At 38.1% G+C, this 22,465-nt stretch overlaps 1 protein-coding gene across 6 annotated transcripts in view; it reads right to left on the reverse strand.

Annotated features, from left to right (window-relative positions):
* Positions 1-22,465, reverse strand: part of ESR1 (estrogen receptor 1) — a 268,749-nt gene that overhangs the window by 217,272 nt on the left and 29,012 nt on the right. For 4 of the 6 annotated variants that reach the window (XR_015550092.1, XM_087424944.1, XM_087424943.1 and 1 more), the window contains exon 3: positions 17,953-18,149. Coding sequence is in view for 5 of the 6 variants with exons in the window: in XM_087424944.1 (XP_087281070.1) it covers positions 17,953-18,149 (197 nt within the window). In the remaining variant the exon portion in view is untranslated. 6 annotated transcript variants of the gene reach the window in all.

The raw sequence follows: 22,465 nt of genomic DNA on the forward strand, positions 1-22,465 counted from the left end.
TCCGTATAGAGGGCAGAGTCATCATTAACCTTTATCCTACACCTAATAGAATATAGGGAGGCACACACAGTGTCCGGGTTCAGCCCAATGCATGGTAACAACCCCTTTTCCCCTTGGTAAGCAGGATTAACCCCAGCCAACTGTGTGTCACCCTTTCCTTGCCTGTAAACCTAGAGAGACAAGGAGCCAGCTATGGTCAGGTGTCAGTCCTCACTTCCAGTGTCCCTTTTAGAAGCATTCCCTCCCTTGAGGGAGACAATAGAACACAATGATTGATGGAACACAATGCGTTCTGCAGTCCAACTAGCTGGTTTCAACACTGCTTTTGCTTCTCATATGCCTCAGTTTCCTCATCTATAAAATGAAAATAATTATAGTGCTGACTTCCTAGAATTTTGTGAGGATTAAATGAGATGATGCATATAAAACTCATAACATAGGGGCCAGCCCAGTGGTGTAGTGGTTAAGTCCGCATGCTCCTCTTCAGAGGGCTGGGGTTCGCAGGCCTGGATTCTGTGCATGGACCTACACACTGCTCATCAAGCCATGCTGTGGCAGCATCCCATATACAAAATAGAGGAAGATGGACACAGATGTTAGCTCAGAGCTAATCTTCCTCAGCAAAAAGAGAAAGATTGGCAATGGATGTCAGCTCAAGGCCGATCTTCCTCATCACAAAAAGGAAACTTGTAACATGGAGCCTGGTGCAGGGCAAGTACTCATTAAACATTAACCACCGTTATTATTAGATACTAAATCTCCAGACCCGCAGAGCTCCAATTTGTAGGAACAGCACCTAAACGACAATACTCTCAAACCAATCTATAATAACCTATCATTTTCTTAGTAGTCAAACAATTCCTTTTTACCCTTAAGTAATTCTTTTCATATCATATAACTTGCTGGGCTACATTTACACAGTCAAGTGTAAATCATCCAAAACTCTTCATCCTAAAAAAAAATTGACTCCAGTTAGCACAAGGCAAACTGTCAGAGCTGGAAACTATTCTAATACTTGAAAAAGCAAGCAAAAATGTGAGAAAAATAGCCATTTATTTGAGCCTCTTAACAAAATACATTCAAACACCTTTTAAAACAACCGAGAATTACAGTCTAACCGTCCAGGAATGTGGAAAAGTCATAACATGCCTCTTTGAGATGAGTTAAACTAGGCTAATAATTTACTTTTGGGCTTTGAAATGAATGTGGCTGCTTTTTCTGTGCAAGATAAAGGACAAAAGTCACCTATCATCAGAAATATTAAGCCAATCTGTGGAAGAGAGAGGTACTCCAATTCCAGATTCAAGCTACCTGAATTATCCTCATTGCTTGCAAATGAGAGCAGGGAAGAGGGAGTATTTAACAGAAGATATTTCAAAAAATGTTAAATTTGGTATAATTACCTTTTTGAAATCTACTCTCTTTCTACTGATTAATGGTTTGATGCCATTCCAAATTCTCATTTTGAAGTGGCAATTATAAAGGTTATTATGAAGTTAGTTTTTTTTAATTTACTACAAAATGCTAGGCTAGTTTGGAAGCAGAGCCCACTCTTCAGGAATGCTCTCGTAGAAAGAGATTCTGCTCTTTGGTGTGACTATCAAAGACATAGCAAGATGAATGGACTATTTAGACCCACCCAATTATAAGATAAAGTCTATTCCAATAATTTATACATCCAAGTTTTAATTTAAAAATTGTTTGCCTCTAATTTGATACTATGCAAGTTAAACACTACATTTGTTCTTTTTTTAAAGTATATTTTAAGAGAAGACCAGTTAAAATTTTTACCAAAAAAAAGTGATGTAGCAATTAAAAAAAAACAACAACGAAGAATATTCATTCATTTAAGGAATTTTGAGTCTCTGCTATATGCTAGAAGCTATACACTTGATATTTTAAGAGACCCAAGGATACAGTGTCTCTGCTCTCCAAAGCCTGACATTCTTAATAAGGTAAAGAAGCGTAAGTAAGACATAGGCATCCACAGAGATGTTTTCAAAACTCAGACTCTCTTCTTTTGGTTTTATAGTAGAAATGTTAACTGATTTTCAGGTGCTGGCTATGAGAAAGAAATTTATGTTTAAGAAGTAAGGGGTAAAGATAGATTTAGAAGCAAAATAATGAAATGTTAAGGTATTTGCTCTACTTAGCTTCAGAGCAGAAAAATATCCTAGAGGAAACTCGATAGAGCCAATTGGAAATAACAATGATGATGACTCTTGACAGAGCACCTGCTGTAGGTGAAGAATAATCTCTGATCACTACCTCAATCCAGCAAGGTAGGAATCACTATGCCATTTATAACTGAGGAAATGGAAGTTTAGAGACATCAGGTATAGCAGACATCAATGAGAGTATATGGCTCACAATGCTGCCCTCTTCTCTGAACAGCCCCCCACACAGGGTAAGCCCCCAGGATCACCAATGTAATGTGACTGCCTCATAACAATAGCCAGTTGGTTCAGGGGTGTATCCTTGACCAAAGTTGAGCCAGTCAGAGTCCTTCTCTAATATTTTCTAACTGGAAAAATGTCACAGGAAGTGAAGCTTGGCAGCTGTTGCCAGCCCTGCGTCCTACCTTAGGGAAAATGCAGGTTTACAGAGAGCATGAAGCTGGCTCAAAGAGCCAGCAGAGGCACAAAGAGAAGCAGAGGCAAGGCTGGGGTCCTGAGAGGCTCTGATTCCTTGGGCCTGCAGTCACTGAGGGCTGGCTGCACCCCTGCCATGTTTGCAGTTAGCCAAGACACTCAAGCATCTTCCACCAAAATTTATTCTTCCCCCTCACTCCTCAAGCTAGTTTGAATTGGATTTTGCTCACTTGAAATGAGAACTCCTAACACATGAAATAATTTTGTTAAGACTACACAGTTGATAAGTCAAAATAATGGTAGCTAATATTTCCATGGCAATTATAATTTGTAAAGCCAGTTCTCACGTAATAATCTTTTTTATTACCTACATTTTATAAATTGTGACAAAATATGATCCAGATTAAAAATGCATTGGGAGTAAAGGATGGTCATGCCATTTTGTATATCATAAGTCATGAAAGTTGAAAACAAATAGGTGAAAGAAAGGAAAAAGTGAAAGTTTATGAACACAAAGCCTGTTTTACTGACTCCTTCTGGATTTACCACCATATTGGCAGGTACGAAGCAGATAGCCACATAATGACTGTTCCTGTAAAGATCTTCTCAGAAGAATGCTACTGTAACCTGACTCATACACCTTTGTATAACAATTCACCCCACTTAAATGGTAAATGAAACAAAGCCAATTTTGAAGAAAAGAACAAGTCTCTACTAAGTCCTGCAGACATAAATCAATCTGACCTGTTATTTCTTGGTAAGTGGTTCAGTCTTTAATTTCTATTACTTTCATTTCAAATATACTATTAAGTATTTAAACGGCTTCATACCATGAACTATAAATCACAGCAATACCTAATCCAGTTATGGTTTTAAGCAAAACGGTAGTCCTAAGCAGGATGGCAACAGACCAGGTATAATTATGGTCTTGTTTCTACTTAAAATACAAACCTAAACTCCTTAGCAATAAAAGGAAGCAATTGCAAGTAATATATTAATTCACAGATAAAATACTCAAAACAGGAATGGATCAAGAGGCAAGGTGGTTGGCCAGGACACATCTCAAATTCAACCCCCAGTCTTGTTGTGCAGTGGTCCAAATGCATTATTTTAAAAAGAATTTTTTTCAAGCATCAGCCTCCACGTTCTTCCAGTCATCTTGACTCAACATCTCAGAATCACCCCCTTCCTCTCTCTCAAAATCCAATCTGCTGTGAATCGCTGCCAGTTCTACTTCTGAATTAGCTGCTGCCTCTCCTTCAGCAAGGCAATCTTTCCACGTGGTGAGGACAGGGCCCCCATTGGCTGCCCAGCTGCACATCTGTGACCTTCTATTGGTTCCCAGTTCCATCCAACTTTCGTTACTTCTAACCTTGTCTATTGCAATGGTTTCTTGACTCCAATATATTTCACCACATGCAAGCAAACTAAACAAGGACAAAGAGATTGATCTGGTAGTGTTTTAAAAGAGTTCCTTTATCAAAGAGGTGAAAATGGAGGGTTTTTAAAAAAAACTGAATGGCCTCTCAAACTGAAATTAATTTGGATAAAGGAGCTCCAGGATTATGCGAGTCAAGTGAGAAAATGTAATATCTCTTGAAAGAAAACCACTAAGACACTCATTTGACATTTCTAAGAGTTAATGCAACAAAATACTCTGTTTCTGCCCTAAGGCAAGAAGAAACAGCTCATCTAAGGAGCACATTAGCACAGAGAAGATGCCCCACACCAGGTACCCTGACCTAGGGGAGCCAGGAGCCACCTACACAGAGCTCAGAACTCTCTGGGATTTCAGACAATTTATCCCAGAAGACCAGAGCATCAGCTCCTTGCCACTGGGGAGTTTTCTATCCCAAAGCCTTCTTAAATGCATAGATTTACTTTTTGTAAAAAACAAACAAAAAATAGAACCATTACAGTGATTAATCCATTACAGTCGATAACTCTTTGCTTTCAATTTCTCCAGCTGCTTCGAGACGACTTCCCTACCCTTTATCCAAGTACTTCCAAAATAAAAAATACAAAATTTCTAAATAAAGAAGAGGGATCAGAATGACTTTCTAGAGTTCACGTTATCAGTGCCATTGGCATGGAGAGTTATGGCAAAGAGAAAACAATTAAGATGAGGATCAAGCACTGTCTCCAGACTGATCAACTAGTGTACCTAGTCCAGAAGTAAATACAAAAGCTTGTTGTCAGGATATGTTTTCCCAATCAAGGGCCACTGAGGACCAGTATAACCACTGTCATCTGCAAATCCTCAAATTTTACCCCCTTTCAAAGTGATCTTTACTCTTGAAAAGTCTGGAAAATATTGGTCTAATGCATAGGCCAGTGCCTTAGCCAAAAGGCTAAGACAACAAGGGAAAAAAGCCATATTCCAACTCAAAGCTACACAAATTTCAATGGCTGTCCTGCCACATTCAAATATAAGGGGGAAAAACTCTTACTAATACTAGTCCTCTTGAATGACTAAATTTTAATACTTTGATTGATTGGGGACATCCTTTGGGAATATAAGGAAGGCTTCTTTATGTTGTGAGTGGGCCTTGAGAAAGACAAAAAGGAAGTTGAGAGCTGCTACCTCTGAACATCAGGATTGCAATTCCTCATTTCAACAGGGTTTCAGCTCTATTACTATGAAATTGCAATCAACAATTGATAAATACCCAAGTGCCTCCCAGAAGGCTGGCTCTTCCTCCCCAGGAGGTATGGTAGGATAAAAAAGCACTGTTGGCTGTATGGCTGAAATATTTTATCCTTGCTGGTCAGGTCAGCTGCTCTAAAGACCTAGATTCCTGATGGTGTCATTAACACAAGGCCTTTTACCTCCTTTGTTCTAGTTTCTCAACAACTCAGAAGGAATAATATTTTATTGGCCTCAGCTACCTAATGTCCACCTGTGAAATGCAATTTCACTTGGGCTCATGAATAATAAAATGAAAGCTGCACTTCAATGCAAAATTGTCCTCTTGCAAACAGAGAAAAAAGACATTTTGAAAATAAAGTATGAAGACTTGCTAGATACACGACAGTCTTTCTCTACTGAGGAAGGAGTAAAGAAAATACTACTGTGAAATTCATTAATCACAACATGGATCTTTAATAATGTTTTTATTACACAAGTAAAAGATGCTTAATGTAGAAAAATAAAAGTGTAGATAATCAAAACAATAAAAATTAGATAATCTATCACTCAGAGATAGTCACTGTTAATATTTTGTAGTACATACATCCAAAGTTTGTAATACTTCTTTCCCTCTATATATATGTGTGTGTGTATGTGAATATGTATATTTATGTATATACTTACGTGGGTGTGCATGTGGTTGTGACTATATATGCACACACACATATAAAAATGTTTACAGGAAACCTTTGACTCAACTCTTTCTCCTGTCTTGTATTCAGAAAAAATGGCTACCTAACATGCATTTTATGAGCAATAAATGCAGGACCCTAAACAGCACTTGTATTTCTAGGAAAAATGGATCCAAAATCAGGGATTGTGACTCTGATGCCCTTAGTAACGAAAGCAGGAAAAAAGGAGCAGGATACCTCAGCCTCAAAGCTGAACTAGCACACACCTTGCTCCTGGCTCCCCCCTTGGATTTACAAAAAGTCAGGAAGGAACACAGCCACGACAGGTGGCAGAGTGAAAAAAGTCCATTTCTGGGATCTAAATTCATTTATTGCTGTTATCTTATTCATTTACACCAACCGCATCAACAGTACCAACCTTAAAATAAAGTGTTATAGAGAGAGAACGGAGGAGAGGGGAACTGAAATCCTTCAAACACCTTGTATATAATTGATAAAAGCTGACCAAACCATTGTCTTCCTTCTCCAAGATCAAATTTACTGCCACAATTTTAAAAGTTAAAGGATGTATCTAAGTTTGTCATCTACTAATGGTTCACATTATGGGAAAGTTTACGTCAACTCATGGAAGCAAGTCTAGCCATTTTTTAAAACATCCTTCCATAAATATCTCATAAAATTAAAACCAGGAAAAAAGTCAAGAATGTTGCAAACACAAAAGTTAGGGAGTGTAAGCTGACCCTGCCTAAATATGTCTTAGCTTGGGACCAACTGATTTCTTCCACATCAAATATCAAAGACAGTTACCTCCATAATAGCTACGCTAGATATTACTACAGAGAAACATCTTTAGATTTTTATTAACATTGCTCCCATGTCAAACTTCAAAAATAAGTTGAAATAGCACACTATTCATGTCCTGGAAATGAATAAAGTATTATCAACCTCTGGATACATAATAGATATCGCTAATGATAGCAGTACAGATATACACATGGAATATGTTTTAAAAACATATTACAAATAGTACAAAATCCACACTCTTCTAAAATACTATATAATGCTCTACGTATTGAACATGCAGACGTGAGCATGCAATCACAACCACGAATAACGGGGCATTTACAAAGAAGTAGCACTCTTTGCCTGGTCCTCCGGACAGACATCAATTTAAGCACTATCTCCTCCATAACATCTTCGAGTTGACTCCAGTGCGCTGTGTCTACTCCCTCCTCTCAATTCGTAACATTATCTTCTGAATCACCCCTTTGTCCCTTTATACTGCTTTGAGGCATCTCTTGCTGTGCTGAGTTTAACTCTTCCATGGTTTAATGTGTATTATTACAACCTGTCAATTTTTGTACAAGCCGAAACTTTAATTGGATTTTGGAATCTCTGGATTATACATTTTTGCATTTCTCCCAGTGCTAAAATAAAATGGTAATTCAATAAGTATCTGTTGCATGAAAAAAATTGTTTTAAGTCCCTGAGCTCAAAGAGTTAGCCCTCTTTGGGAAAGAGGCTGGGAAGAAACAGGGAAGTCTGTAGGTGTATATACACGTGCTAAGAAGATAGCAATAAAGGAAAACATGAATTGAGTCTGGTAAAAGGAAGACAACCTTCTTTAGAAGTCAGGTTGGATGGTGAGAAGGGGAGAGACAGCATGTACCAGATCACACAGGCAGAGGAAAAATAAATCCCACGACGGATTGGTGAGGATGCGGAGCAAATTACCTTGATAAGAACAGAGACCAGTATAAAGAACGGCGCATGACAAGGTAGAGAGGGGATGGGGATGGTCTGCAGGAGCTTGTGTAGTGGGAAGACTGTACTTGGAGTAATCAGCATGCTAGCAATCAGAAAAATAAAGAGGAAAACATCTCTACAGTGACTATAATTTACCATCATGGCACTGGTTAATAGTACTGAACACACTTCTATATAATTTTCAAATGAATTCCCTTATTAGTAACTCTGAAGTGTCAAAGGAACAAAATAATTATGAATTTTGATTATCTTAAGAACTGTAATTTATCTTCTCTGATATATAAGGAAAATGTTGTGTGCATCACTTAATGAAATACACTCAAGTGGTGAAGACATTCTTTTAAATCATTGTGCTTAGATGTCAATCACAAAAAAAATCATATTTATAAACGTAATCTAGCTACCCACCCTTGGGTGATGACTTTAGAATTTCTCTGCTCATTCACTCTGCACTTTTTAATCCATGATTTTGAAACTGCCCAACAAATCAGATAAAGATGATGCTCATTTAGATAAAATTTAACACCCATATACTCTATATCAAAGAAAATAGAGAGACTAGTACCTAGTGCAGAGAGAAATTGTCATTTAATAATTCAGTTTTCTTCTTTGTTTCTTTACTTCTTAGCAACTGAAAAAATAAAAACTATTTTTGTTTCAGCTAAAGGAAGATGAAAATGTGGGGAAAATAATAAGAATACTTTCCCCAGTACATTCTCTTTTTTAGGTAAAGCATTTCTTTCCTTTAAAAATATCAACTCTGCTCTATAACTCACACATGAACGGAGAATTAACATGGTAGCAAAAAAAGTTTTAGAAAGTGGATTGTAGATTTATGAAATGGATCTTTCTTGTACGTTGTTATTTTTCAGTCAACAATCCAGGCAAGCAGGTTATAGTATTACCAGTATACATAGTTCTGAAACAGTAAAGTATAACATATAGTTCAGAAATGAGCAGCCTACCTCTCAAAGTACACTTTTCCCTGAATGAGTATCAGAGAAACAGGCCATTCTCTTTAAAAGGACAGAGCATTTTAAAGGTATTAACAGCAGCTTTCTATGAAGGATAGAGAAATTTAGACAAGATTAGGCCACAGGCCACCATTGGTAGGTTTTGTAAGAACCATGTCAGCACATAATTTTGAGGGCTAGTTGATGCCCTTTGAAAATGTGCCCATTAAAGGCTAGCTGTAATTTTTGTGCGAAATTATTGCCACTCATAAACGGGGCTTTCTAATGGAATTGCTGATAAGCTTAACCACCAGATATGGGCACAAACTCTACCACTTTAATGGAAATAGTCAACGTAAAGAGTGGGACAGAACCACTTAGTAGGGAAATTGGGAATTTAATTTCAATCAGATGAACAAAAAAATGAAGAAGAATGCTTGAAGTGGTAGCATAAAAAACACCAGCGATTAAAACCATTTGGAACCTTTGCTTACCCTTCAAAGGCATTTGTTGCCATGGTTTTGAAAGACCTCTGAAAGCTTCAGCTGTGTCCACAAGAGCTGCCAAGAAACAGGGGTTCTATACTGATTTTATTTGTCAGATGCATTTTGTCTTAATTATCTCCAGGATAAAGATTACTTGGCCAAAGAAAAAAAAAAGAAGAGCCACTGTCATTTCACAGGTAGGAAGACTATCATTTTGCTTTTCTGAGCCCTTTTTCAAATGCATGCACGTATGTGTGCACACACATCTAATTTTCGTACTGTGGCATTAAGAGTAACTAGCTCTTAAAATTGGTAATGGGGATGCCAATCTTACATGGAAGGAGGTTTTAAGGTCTTGAATTTCAGGATTGCGCCTTTCTTTTTCTCTGATAACAACTAGGAGCCAAACATCTAACAAATTTACCGATAGCTGGGGGAAGACCTTTCTTTTAAAAAGTTTTGTTATAAATGCTTTCATTTAAAAATTACATGATAGTTCATTTGTGTACACAGTAAAACTCTCCTGCCCTTTGGCCTCAATAGTCTTATTTCTCTGTTTCACAACATGCATGTTACCACAAGATGGAGAGTAAAAAATAGAAGTAGAAATAATGGAAGGATTAGGCAAGCTCTGGATCAGAAAAGATGTCTATGGTCCCCACAGTTTGAATAATTTGAAGGAAAAAAAAGCTTGCTTTTTATTTGAAAATCATAAAAATGCTTATATTTGTTCCTGCAGTTTACTATTTGTACAGCTTAATGTGTTGGTACCAGCATGTTCTCTTTTAAATTGTAAGCTTCTGGAGAGCAGCATTCGGCCCTGTTGGGCTAATTTGTGATTTTCCTGTTTCAAAGAGCCTTGAACGTACATTTTTAATAATAACGTACATTTTTAATAATAATGCTTCTTATAAGGTTTTGGTAAGATCCAGGGAACTCGTACATTATTATGAGAATCAAGAGGAAGTTTTTGGAGTTACCTCATTATTAATAATGGTCAATCTTCAGGAAGTATTTAAACCATTCTTTTTACCAGGCTTCCTTAAAATTAATTGAGGAAACTGACTCAAATCTCCACCCCTGGACTATCTGCAGAGTGCTGACTCTGTTTCTGTAGCTGCTGGATAATTCTATCTGCATATCCAGCTACCATCAAACTCAGGATGTCTGGAATTGAACTTACCCCATCCGTCTTCTAATTGGCCTTCCTCTTAATTTTCCTAGTTCGGGTAATGATACAGCACTCTCTCTCTGTTTTTGAATCTCTTTAACTCCTTTCTCTCCATGTATTCCATATTGAATCATCTTAAAACAATGAGGGTTCTTTCATTACAATATCCTCCATTCTATTCTCTTTTTTTCCCATTTCACAAATACCAAAAAGTTCAGATTTTTAGTACGTCTAAAGCTATTTGAATATCAAATATTTGAATATCAAATAGCTTATAATAAATATTTACCTATTTATTTGTATATCGAATTTATCGGCCAAATTAGTCTTCATGCTTCCATTCTCTCCCTTCTCTGGTCTCTCCTATATGCCTCTGGCAAGTTAATCTTAATTAAAGACTGTTTTGTCATATCTCTCCCATTATTGAAAAAATGTAATGATTTTGTCTTACCTAAAGTCCACAAACAGATCCTAACTTTCTTTTCATCCTTTTATTCATTGAGGGACTTCTATATTACGAAGCCTTGGTTTGAACCTGAACTTGGAGGTGCTCACAGTCAGTAAGGGAAAGAGACATACACACAAAAACCCGCAATCCTAGGCAATGGAACAAAGTAATACAAACAGCCACAGGAGAGAAAACCTCTGCACTAGAGAAGGTTTGATGACAGTCACTTTTGATTAGGATAAGAAGAAATTTTATAGGCAAGACTGGAAAGAAATTCCCTGCAAAGAAATGGAATAGTCATTTTTGAGGAACAGCAAGTAGTCCAGTCTAGAGAGCCTACTTTAGAAGCAGAAACAGTGACTAAAATGACTAGAAAGATAAACAAGAGCAAGATTGTGGAAATCATTGAATGGTTATCTAGGGATGATTCCATGGGCCACAGCAGTCATTAAAACATTCTGTACAAAGTATTGACATGATTAGCAATCTGCCTCAAGAATGTTAAGAGACTGGCAGTGGGCAGAATGGCTTGGAAGAAGGAAAAACAATGAAGCAAATGGCTTAAATGAAGGAAAAAGGAAAAATCAAATTATTGCAATGATCCTAGTGAAAGTGAATGGGGCTAACTCTGAGTAACGAGAATTGGATGGATAGACATTTAAGAGCCAGAATCAACAGAACTTCACCACTGTTCTGATAGGAAACAGCAGGGACAAAAGCTACAAAGTGAAAAGATGACGATTAGCCAACTCCAAGGTTGTAAGTGTGGGTACCTGAGGGAGTGGTGAGGGAACTGATATAAGAGCAGTCAGGAGGAGGACTGGCTAGTGTCAGATGAAGACACATCGGAGTCACAGAGAAGCAAGGTTGGGGCGGGAGCTAGATTTGGGAGACACCTGTGTGGTTTTGATACATTAGGTCTTAAATATTGTTCCTATGGCTGCCATAACAAAGTACCACAAAAGCGTAACTTAAAACAATGTAAAGTATCGTCTCACAGTTCTGGAGGCTAAAAGTCTGAAATCAAGTGTCAGCAAGGCCATGCTCCCTCTGAAACCTGTAGGAAAGAATCCTTCCCTGCCTCTTCCTAGATTCTGTGTTTGCTAGCAATCTTTGGTGTTCCTTGGCTTGCAGACGCATCACTCCAATCTCTCTCTCCATCATTTCATGGCATTCCACTCTCCTCCCTGTCTTTGTGTCCAAATTTTCCTCTTCTTATAAAGACATTAGTCATATTGTATTAAAGGCCCACCCTATTCCAGTATGACTTCATCTTAATTAATTACATCTGCAATGACCCTATTTCCAAATAAGGCCACATTCTGAGGTACTGGGGATTAGGACTTCAATATATCTTTTTGGAGGACACACTTCAACCCATAACAGACAGGTATGAGATTGCCTGGGAAACTGGGTGGAGAAAAGGATGAGAAAGTAAAAGAAGCAGAGATTTCAGATGCTGGGGAATGCCTATTTTTAGAGAGCTGAAGAGGGAAAATATAGAGGCAGAGAGGAGACAATAAGCCCACTGTTCTTTCAAGGCTGATTTACTAAATTTTCACTGAGCATATCTTGGTTTATGCTATTTCAGATTTCTGGAATTCTTTTCCAAACATCTTCTTGCCTATGAAAATCCCCCACTTCTTTCCAGGCCTATATCAAATATACCACTTGCATCAACACTTGTCCTGCTAGCCTTATCCAATGAAATTTCTCCCTTCTCTGAGATCCTCTAGCAGGTTGTATCTACCATTCTTCTGACCACTTGCCATATTCAACTGTTTAACAGAGATGTGCCAAATACCACTAGAGGCAGTGGAGCTATAGTAACAAATATGGCAGCCCACACCAGAAATCAGCTCTCGCTGAGGTTGCATCCAAGTTTGGGTAGGAATATGAGGAGGTGGCATGTGGTGCAGACAGACAATAATAAACCAAATGAATAAATAGGAGAACTTCATACAGGATTTAAGGGCCTTGGAAAATTAAGACAGGATGAAAAAACTAGAGGCAAAGGATTGTAGGGTTACTTTTGGTAAGGTAATCAGGGAAGACTTTTCTGAGAAAGTGGTCTTGGGCAGAGATCTGAATGACAAGAAGCCAGCCAAGTAAAGATCTGGGTCTTGTAAGCAAAGAGAAAAAGGAAGCCACATGCGGGAAGGTCCTGAGGAAGGAACACAGTTGGTGAGTCGGAGGAAGAAATTCAGTGTGGCTGAATTACAGTGAATGTGGGGGGGAAGGAAGCAGGAGAAAGAACATGTAGAGTCTTTTAAGCCATAGAAAGGAATCTGGATTTTAAGTGCAGTGAGAGTTTTAAGTGCAAGACTGTATGACCTGATTAATACATCTAAAAGATCTCTCCTGCTGTTGCATAGAGACCACACTGTAGAAGAGCAAATGTGGAATACAGAGACCAAAGATTTAGTATTTTTTGTGTATACATTGCCAGAATCTCAACCTTGAGCTGTATCTCTGAAAGGACTCCATAGACAAAATAGTTATGTAATGAGAGAGCAGCCTTCACTTCTCCCCCATCCTCTGGTCTTTTCCAGGCATGGGTGCACATGTCAAGCCAGAAGGTAACCGGAAACGTGAAACTAAATGTAAAAACTAATCCATCTTGGGTGAACAGGGTGAGTTCTTAAGCACAAAAGAACTAAGTTCTTTTTTAATAGAGCTTTACAAAGCAGACGGAGCCAGCTAAATGGGCCAGAGGTTCTGCAGAAAGTAAGTCTCTGCTTACACTCAGCCCCTGCAGAAGGAGCTATCCAGGGTGCTGGCGTGTCTCACCCTGACACTTTCTAGAGCCTGGTGGATCAAGCTGTAAGTTATCCTTGCAGGACCTAACGCCCCCACTGCGTCGAACCATAACCAGACTCCACCCTGATTTCATGTCCTCCTGGTCTTAGGTAACCTTTAAACCAACACCTGCCTGGGCCATGTCTATTTGATTTAACATTAAGCATCTCCTATATATGCCTTAGAGGGAGGATATGAAGCAGCAGCATAGCCAGGGGTGTATAGATAGGCTTGAGCCTCCACTGTGCCTTGTGACCACTTGAAATAATAATATAAGAGAAGCAGTGAGCTCAGTGGAGTCCTTTTTCCTTGGAATAATACTAAAAGGTTGTACCTGGCTGCTGAACCTGTAACCAAGTCTGCTTATATAACTCATCCAAGAGTCTCTGGCTACAACATATCTTAAGGATCATTGCTTCTCCACCTGCAATGATTAATAAATTCATAGAATTTATTTATTTTTATCTCTCCCTTAAATAACATCCTTGACTTTGCTTTAAAAAAAAAAAAAGTATTTTCAACTGCAGGCCATGACTCAATTTCTTGAGTAATCAAGTTTGTACACTAAGTAGTGGATGAAAATTTGTATGCTTTCAAGTCACACACTTTACCTCTTCAACTAAAACACTTAGAGCACTAGAGTAAGCTGATGGATACTCACTTCTACCTCTCTTCTTAAGTAACAAGAAAAACAGGGAGAGCTACAGCATCTTCAGAACTTTCTACCCGCATGTCAGACTCTTCACTGTCCTTAAACAGGTTTGAGGGGCAGTGTGATTTATAAAGAGCCACAGAAGCTCAGTAAAACTTTTTAGTTGTAAGTTATCAAGACTATGATGATAAAATGGGACTAGAAACCATTAAACTCGCTCTGGTATTTCCCTTTTGTATGCACAAACAAATCAAATATGCGGAAATGCTATTAAAAAAAAGGAAATAAATTACTTTGTTTTTACGCAGTAAAAGTATAAGAATAAATACATGGCCCTAGGAATGTCTTTGTTTAATCTAATGGTAAATTAATTTTGTTAATACTTATTCACAGAACTCCCCAAACTCTATCTTACCTCCTGGTCTTGGCTCATATGCTCATTCCTATGACTGAACACTCATCTCCTCCTTCTTCATTTTACTCACTTGGCTCATCCTCCAGAATTAATTTTAAATCAGGGAACCTTCTCAGAGCCTGACTCAACCCCCACCAGGACTTAGTGAAGTTTGGATTCCTGTAAGACCCTGCATTCACCCTCATCTTGGCACTTGTCATACTGTAATTTAATTGCTGGGTTCATTGTCCTTCTCTCCCACTACCTTATAAGTTCTATGAGGGCAAGGACTGTGTCTTTCCTATAATTGTATCTTCAGGGACTTGCACGATGCTTTGCCTAGTAGAGGCAATCCATGAAAAAATGAATGAATTAGTGAACTTAATAGTTTTTAAGATCCTTCTCTACCTCTAAAAGTTAACAACTCTTCCTTGTTTCTAGGCTTCTTCCAGAACTTTGAACTCAATAGTCATCTCACTTAAGAAACCTTATATAAGTGACTTCAACCCATGATAAGTAAGAAATTTCTGAAGCCAGGTAGAAATTGCACTTTTATGCACTTTATAGAGTATAATTTTATATAGTACAATTTATAGTACAATGAAATCCTATTCTTTGGTCTGTATATACAAGATAGAGATCAGATATATACTTTAACTACCAAAGAGTAAGCAAAAATTTTTTAAAATATTTCAACTCAAGATAATGCCAAACCAATAAAATATTTATTTTTATAAGCTCACATTTTTTTCATGGATTTTTTCATAAGTGTATTTTTCTTTTTTCTGTGTTTTCTATTCTGATGTCTTAATGCCTAGAGACAATACTAAGTTTGACATGAAGTTATGTAGTACAGTCATAAATGCTGAATACACATGATGAAAATAATTTGTAGGAACATTGCTATTATTCCTTGGAAGAAGATAATTTCTACCTTCAATCTCAATAATCTTACATTTATAACTAACAATATTTCCTTTTATTATATTCATCTAGTGTTTTCCTTATCTTTTTCATACAGTAGCACTTTATACTGACTTACTCTCTAATTCTATCATGAGAACAAGTACCTTTGCCTCCCCAAATAAACTTCCCAAATAAATTATAAATTTTGTGGGATTATGGATTGTCTTACACGTATTTTTATTTCCCTCAGAACATCTAACTCAGGTAAGAGTAAGTTCTCAATAAACATAAATAATCAAAATGTTAGATTTAGAAACCATCTATTTCCTTTTCTTTTTTTGCTTTTTTCTTTTTTGTGTGAAGAAGATTAGCCCTGAGCTAACATCTGTTGCCAATTCTCCTCTTTTTGCTGAGGAAGATTGGCCCTGAGCTAACATCCGTGCCCATCTTCCTCCACTTTATATGGGATGCCGCCACAGCATGGCTTGACAAGCGGTGCATCTGCGCATGCCCCGTATCTGAACCCCAACCCACCACAGCGGAGCACACGCACTTAACCGCTGTGCCACCAGGCCAGCCCCCATCTATTCCCTTTTCATATATTAAATCAAGGGTCAGCAAATTATGGCTCACAGGCCAGTTCTGGTCAGTTATCTGATTTTGTGGATAAAGTTTTATTGGCACACACTCATTTATTTACATATTCTCTATGGCTCCTTGCAGGCTGTAATGCCAGTAGCTGCAACAGAGACTATATAGCCTGCAAAGCCTAAATACATTACTATCTGGTCCTTTACAGAAAAACTTTGCTGACCACTGCTTTAAATCATTTTTACTGATGATGGAACTCAGTCTCAGAAAAATGACTCGTCCAAGTGTGTTGTTGAACTTATGCACTAAATCTTCCTCTGTCAAATGATTTTTCAATATCAGACTAAATGCTTGGTGAAAATAATGGTATTTTATATTATATAAAATCAAATAAAGAGCAAAATCACAAAAGAAGATGACTGTCAAAAAACCTTTAAGGGTTTATACGAACCTAAACCAAAATATAAATACCATTTTTCTAAATTAAGATAGTATCAGCTAGTAAAATTAAATAATCTATGTTGAGACATATATGTGTGTGTTTATATATTTATAGAAACAAAAATTTACTCTCAGAGAATGTCGTAAATTTTATCAAAATTCTAACAAAAAAGTCTGAGTCTAACAGTAGATTTCTAAAAGATGTTGAAAGTAATAATTGTCAAAGAAAATGCTTTTAAAATGGACCAACCTGACCTCACATGGTACTCTATTAAGATATGAACAGCTTTTTTTAAAAAACAAGAAACCCATCCTATTAGCAATGGAAGGAAAAACAAAAATTGTGTGTATCCTCCCCCAGCTTTCATTCCATATCAGGGCAGTGAAGAGCTACAGCAAACAGTCCAGAAGAATCACTTCTCCTATCAGAACCTATTAATTTAGTAGAGTCTGGTTTTCAACAAGTTACTGAAGCCTCGATTTCCATAGAGAGAATCACATAAAAACTCCATCAGGAATATTCTTAGTGTTTATATACCAAACTTTGCGTAAGCTGAAAAGGTAAAGGAAGAAGAACAGAGAAAAATGCTCCACTATTAAGACAAAAAGTTATTCAGTTAGTCTAAACTGCTCTCAGACCTCTGTTGCGGTCAGACAGAGGATTTTTAGCATAGAGATTTTAGGTAGTAAAATGATTGATGTTTCCCCCAGAGTATACTTATAATGCAACAATATAGACAGTCCTGGAATAGAAATAAAATGTAGCTGTCAGTATATCAGAGCAGCCGCACATGGTAAACTATATATAAGAATAGGAGCATGGTAGACCAGTGAATGAAATGTCACAGGTGGATATTTAATAACTGCTTGGTACAGATAATACGTCCCCTATTACAAGTCACCAGCCATTGAGTCTTCTCATTTTAGCAAAAGGTCATGTCGTCCATTGAGACAACCAACAGATGGAAGAAGAGCAAGAGAAGAATAAGTTAAATTAGAATTGGTCTGGAGCAAAGATCAGAATGGAATACCTATCTGGACAAAGCCAAGGTAGAGAGAGAATATGTATGGCCAGTTAATATCACACTATATCATATAAGCCTGGTTGCCTGTAACACGTAAATATCCACCTGCCATCCCATAATCAGGGCATGGACATCATCTCAGAGACCCAGCTATTGAAATCCTCCTCCTGTAGACTTGCTCAAGACTGTTTGGATCTAGCTAAATGGAGGAAGTGTAATCACTCAGTAACAACTGCCCTAGCATTTGTCAACTCCTTCTCCTGAGATCCTGTTTCCTCTCCATGTTTCTACCAAAGATACTAGTGGACCTACTAGATACCAGTGTTTTGTACAAATGGCTGATCATATGCCTTCCTCAGTGGCTTCCCATCTTAGGATTAAAAATAGAATAAGTCGTTCTCAACACACTATTACCTTGAATACTTCTCTTGAAGAAAGCCTTACAGCCCTCGCAGGACCAGACTCCATAATGGTACCCTGAGGCATAGTCATTGCACACTGCACAGTAGCGAGTCTCCTTGGCAGATTCCATGGCCATGCTTCCCTTGTCACCGGAGCTGGCCAATCTCTCTCTACCTCCCTGGCGTCGACTATCTGCATTTGGCCTGGAAAAAAAAATAGGAGAAAAAAAGTGAATCCATTAACAAGAGAAAAGTAAAACATGCAGTCTGCTCTAAAGAATAAGAGGCTTGGGAGATGCAGCAGATCCACTTTATTCTGACATTTTGAAATAATGAATCATAATGTAAGCTAATCTTTCATTATCTCTTGCCGTCTGTTGCAGCAAAAGGTGTTTGCCTATTATATTAACCTTGAGGGGAAATTGTTTATTGCAAACTTGCTTTTAAAAATGGACTGCCTACACCAGAATATATTATCCAAAAAAATGACAGAATGAAATTAGCTGGTTTCTAATAGACTTATTCATTTTTTCAGGGATTCGCAATTAACTCAGAACCATTAGACACCAATGTTAATTCCAATTCTAGACCACAGTAAGGGTCTCTAGGAAACAGAGACAAAGCATAAAACAGCTGGAGCATTTGAAACTCAGATGAACTGATGAACAACGTAGAACATGTATAGAAAGATAATTCAAATTTTTGTGTCATTGTTTCCAGATAACTCTGGATATCAGTTTTTATAACTTGACTATTATTTAAGGATATTATTCACTATTCAATACTCCTCATTAAGAACATGTAGGATGAGAACAGAGGAACACAAATGATTACACCAACCTTTAAAAATTTCACGGAGGAAGCATATCCCAGAAAAGAAACTGAGAATAAACAGTCAGAAAGTTCTCAGAGAACCAAGGAAATGGGGAAGTAAAAAGTTTTAAGGAAGTAGAAAGCTTTAATAAGGTGAGAGTGATCAATAGTGCCCAACGAGGCAGAAAAGTCCAATAAAACAAGGACTGATAAGTTGAAATTGGATTGGACAAAGAGGACACTTAGCAAGGAGTTTCAGTAGAGCATATGAGCACAAACCAAAATCCAATGGCTAGAAAAGTGGATGGAATATAAGGAAATGAAAGTGAGCGAAGGCCATTCCTTTGAGAACTTGGATGAGAATGGGAAGAGAATGAGATAGGGTGGTCGCTAACAAAGATAAAGACAAAAAAGGATTTTTAGAATGGAAGAGACCTGAGAGGGCTTCATGAAGACTGAAGGGGAATGGGCCAGTGGAGAGAGAATGGTTGAAGAAGAGGAAAACATAAAAAAGTCAAGAAGGAAAGTAGAGCATTTGGGATTAAAGACCAAGGTAGAAGGAACAGCCTCGGTGAAGACACCTGGGAGAAAACAGGGAGAAAAGAAGTAACAAAAGGAGTAGATGAGACTAAGTTTGCGTCTCTCATCTAACCAGGTATAGGAGCAGAAATTATGCCGATCCAGGATTTTCCAGGCATGTGCAACTAAATGAAGTTGGTATAAGAGAATTGGGGGTATACAGCCAGAGCCCAGCACGGTGCCTGGTATGTAGTTGGCACTCAATATTTAAATAAATGAATAGAATGTTCCAGGGTGTATGGAAAAAAAGAGAAGTAGAAAGATATTGGAAGGATAGATGGAGTGAAGGTTCCTATGAGGTTTCAAAAAAAAAAAAAAACCTAGGATGAGATAAAGTGCCTTGAAGATAGACCTTCCAGGGTCCCTTGGTCCCAAGGATGCCCGTGCTTCCTGCTTCCATTCCCCAAGCAAATAACCAGACCACACTGACCTTCACTGGTCCTCCCCTTCCCAAGCCCTGTCTTTCCTATTAGCTCAAATTTTATGATCCTTCCTTGCCCTTCTCACTCATGAATATTGTCCACAATCTTGTGGCAGTGGTTCACAAACTATACTTGCCATAATATCCAGAAAATATCAGCTCCTTGGGTTTGCCAATTTTTTCCATTCTAAATGACTTAGCTCTGAGGTTGGCATGTCAAATAGGAGTTCTTTATTTTTTAATATCCTTAGAGAGCACTGGCTCGCAGTTTTTGATTCTAGTTCATATTCTGTTACCCATCTCTTTCCATTTCATCACCATGCCATCGAATTGTTGCCCCCAGTCAACCTCAAATCTTTTTCGTGTTGCTTACTAACGTCTTATGCATGATTCAAGTCAGTAGGAAAGAGCCGTCAATATTTAACCTTAGCAGCTTAGTGCCTTTGGTGAAGGGGTGATAAACAAGCACGACGTGGACAGATTCCCAGTGACGATGACTCTGATTAAGCATCAGAGCCCCAGTACCTAGCTCAGTGCCCAGCACATAGCAGCTGTTCAATACATGTTTGTTGAATGAATGAATGAATGAATGAATGAATAGTATATGCATGGGCAAAAGTTCCAAGGTGTCAAGTATCCTCCACCTGCCCCTGCAGAATAAAACACTGAATTTTAAAAAATTGTAGTCAGATAAACATAACATAAAATTTATCATCTTAACCATTTTTAAGTGTACAGTTTAGTAATGCTAAGTGTATTCACATTGGTGTGCAACCAATCTCCAGAACTTTTCCATCTCATAAAACTGAAACTCCAACTCATTAAACAACTCATTTGCTCCTCTCCCCAGCCCCTGGCAACCACCATCCTACTTTCTGTCTCTGTGCATCTGACTACTCTAGGTACTTCATATAAGTGTAATCATATAGTATTTGTCTTTTTGTGACTGCCTTATTTGACCTAGCATATGCCCTCAAGGTTGATCCACCTTGTAGTATGTGTCAGAATTTCCTTTCTTTTTAAGGCTGAATAATATTCCATTGTGTGTGTATATATACCACATTTTGTTTATCCATTCATCCATTGATGGACACTAGGGTAGCTTCCATCTTTGGCTATTATGAATAATGCTACTATGAACATGGATATTCAAATATCTCTGTGAGATCTTGCTTTCAATTCTTTTGGATATATATCCAGAAGTCAGATTGCTGGATCGTATGGTAGTTCTATTTTTAATTTTTTGAGGAATTGCCATACTGTTTTCCATAGTGGCTGCACTATGTTACATTCCCACCAACAATGCACAAGGGTACCAATTTCTCTGCATCCTTCCCGATACTTATTATTTTCTGTTTTTCTAATAGTAGCCATCCTACTGGGTTTGAGGAGATTATTGCCTCTTAAGGTCATCTTTTTTATGAATTCCTCTCTTACCAGCCACTCCTAGTCCCCACACACTAGAAACAACTACCCCTGTTCTGAACTAGATAGTAGATTTTTTTTTCCTTCTCCTCTGCTGCTTGCTACATTATTAGTCCTTCAACTGTATATTCTCGTCTCCATTGCTGTCTGCTAAGTTTCTTGTGTCTTATTCATCTTTGCAACCCTGAGTGTTTATAGCATAGTGCCTCATCCAGAATAAGGACTCAATAAATATTGATATCAAGTGAATTAATCAATGACTGAATCCATAAAGTGATAATTTTCACAACAATATAAATGGAATATGCAAATGGTATTTTTTAAAGTATTGGTAAAAGCTGTAATAGCAAAAGTCCATTTTCCCCAGATCTAGCAGAGATGTATACTGTCAGCAAAATGTCTTTCATCTATACTTTTTCTTTGAGATGGCCCTGGTATACTGAAAATCCGCTGCAGACATAGGGCATAAGACCAGAGGGCATCCAAAACGAAGAGAGGGAAATTACACAGGCCATATTTCCTCTCTGTAAAGCAACATTTTTATCCACCTTGGAAATTCATGTATGTAACATTGTCAGTTGTCATTTTGGCCCAGCCCTGCTCCATGGCGACTCCCAAACCGGGATGTCACGGAAAAGAATATAATCCAGACCTAGCTAAAAGGCAAGTGAGATCTTCTCATGGGCTGCAAAGCCCTGTGGCACCTTGAAACGTGTTCAAGTTGTCTGAGTATCCATTAGACCAAGCTAATTTGGTACAACTGCCTCCAGACAGAGATCTGTGTCCCTAGAACACAGGGTAACTTGGCCTAAACATCCGCAGTGGAAAGGAACAGAGTGGGAGGTGTCCATGTCTGGACTCAGACCAAGCCGCAAGGGTGGGTCAGCCACCAACCTGTGGTTAGATAGGTCCCCAGAGATGAGCCCAGTTAGAGATTCTGGACTCATCTCTTTCTGTTCGCTCTCTACCTGGCCTGGCCCAGCTGCACCTGTCATACACCTGGCACATTTAGCTTCACACCTCCTTAGTAGGAAGTGTTTATACCACATTTAGGAAAGTCTTTCTTCCTCTCCTTCAGCCTCAAAGGCCCTTTGGCTTCTCCTTATTTTCATAGGACCAAAATTCACTACTCTAATTTCATGTTCTAAATGTCTTCAGGTTCTGCTTTCCTAATAAGAGGCTTCAGAAACCCTAACCAAGCCCTTATCTCTTTATTCTAAGTAAAGATTTAAATAATTGTTTAGCCAAATTGCTAAAACACCTCCCTCTTTGTAAAATTCCC

Source organism: Ceratotherium simum, chromosome 38, assembly GCF_057802395.1.
Source record: "Ceratotherium simum simum isolate JZ-2026a chromosome 38, ASM5780239v1, whole genome shotgun sequence".
NCBI classification, from domain to species: domain Eukaryota; kingdom Metazoa; phylum Chordata; class Mammalia; order Perissodactyla; family Rhinocerotidae; genus Ceratotherium; species Ceratotherium simum.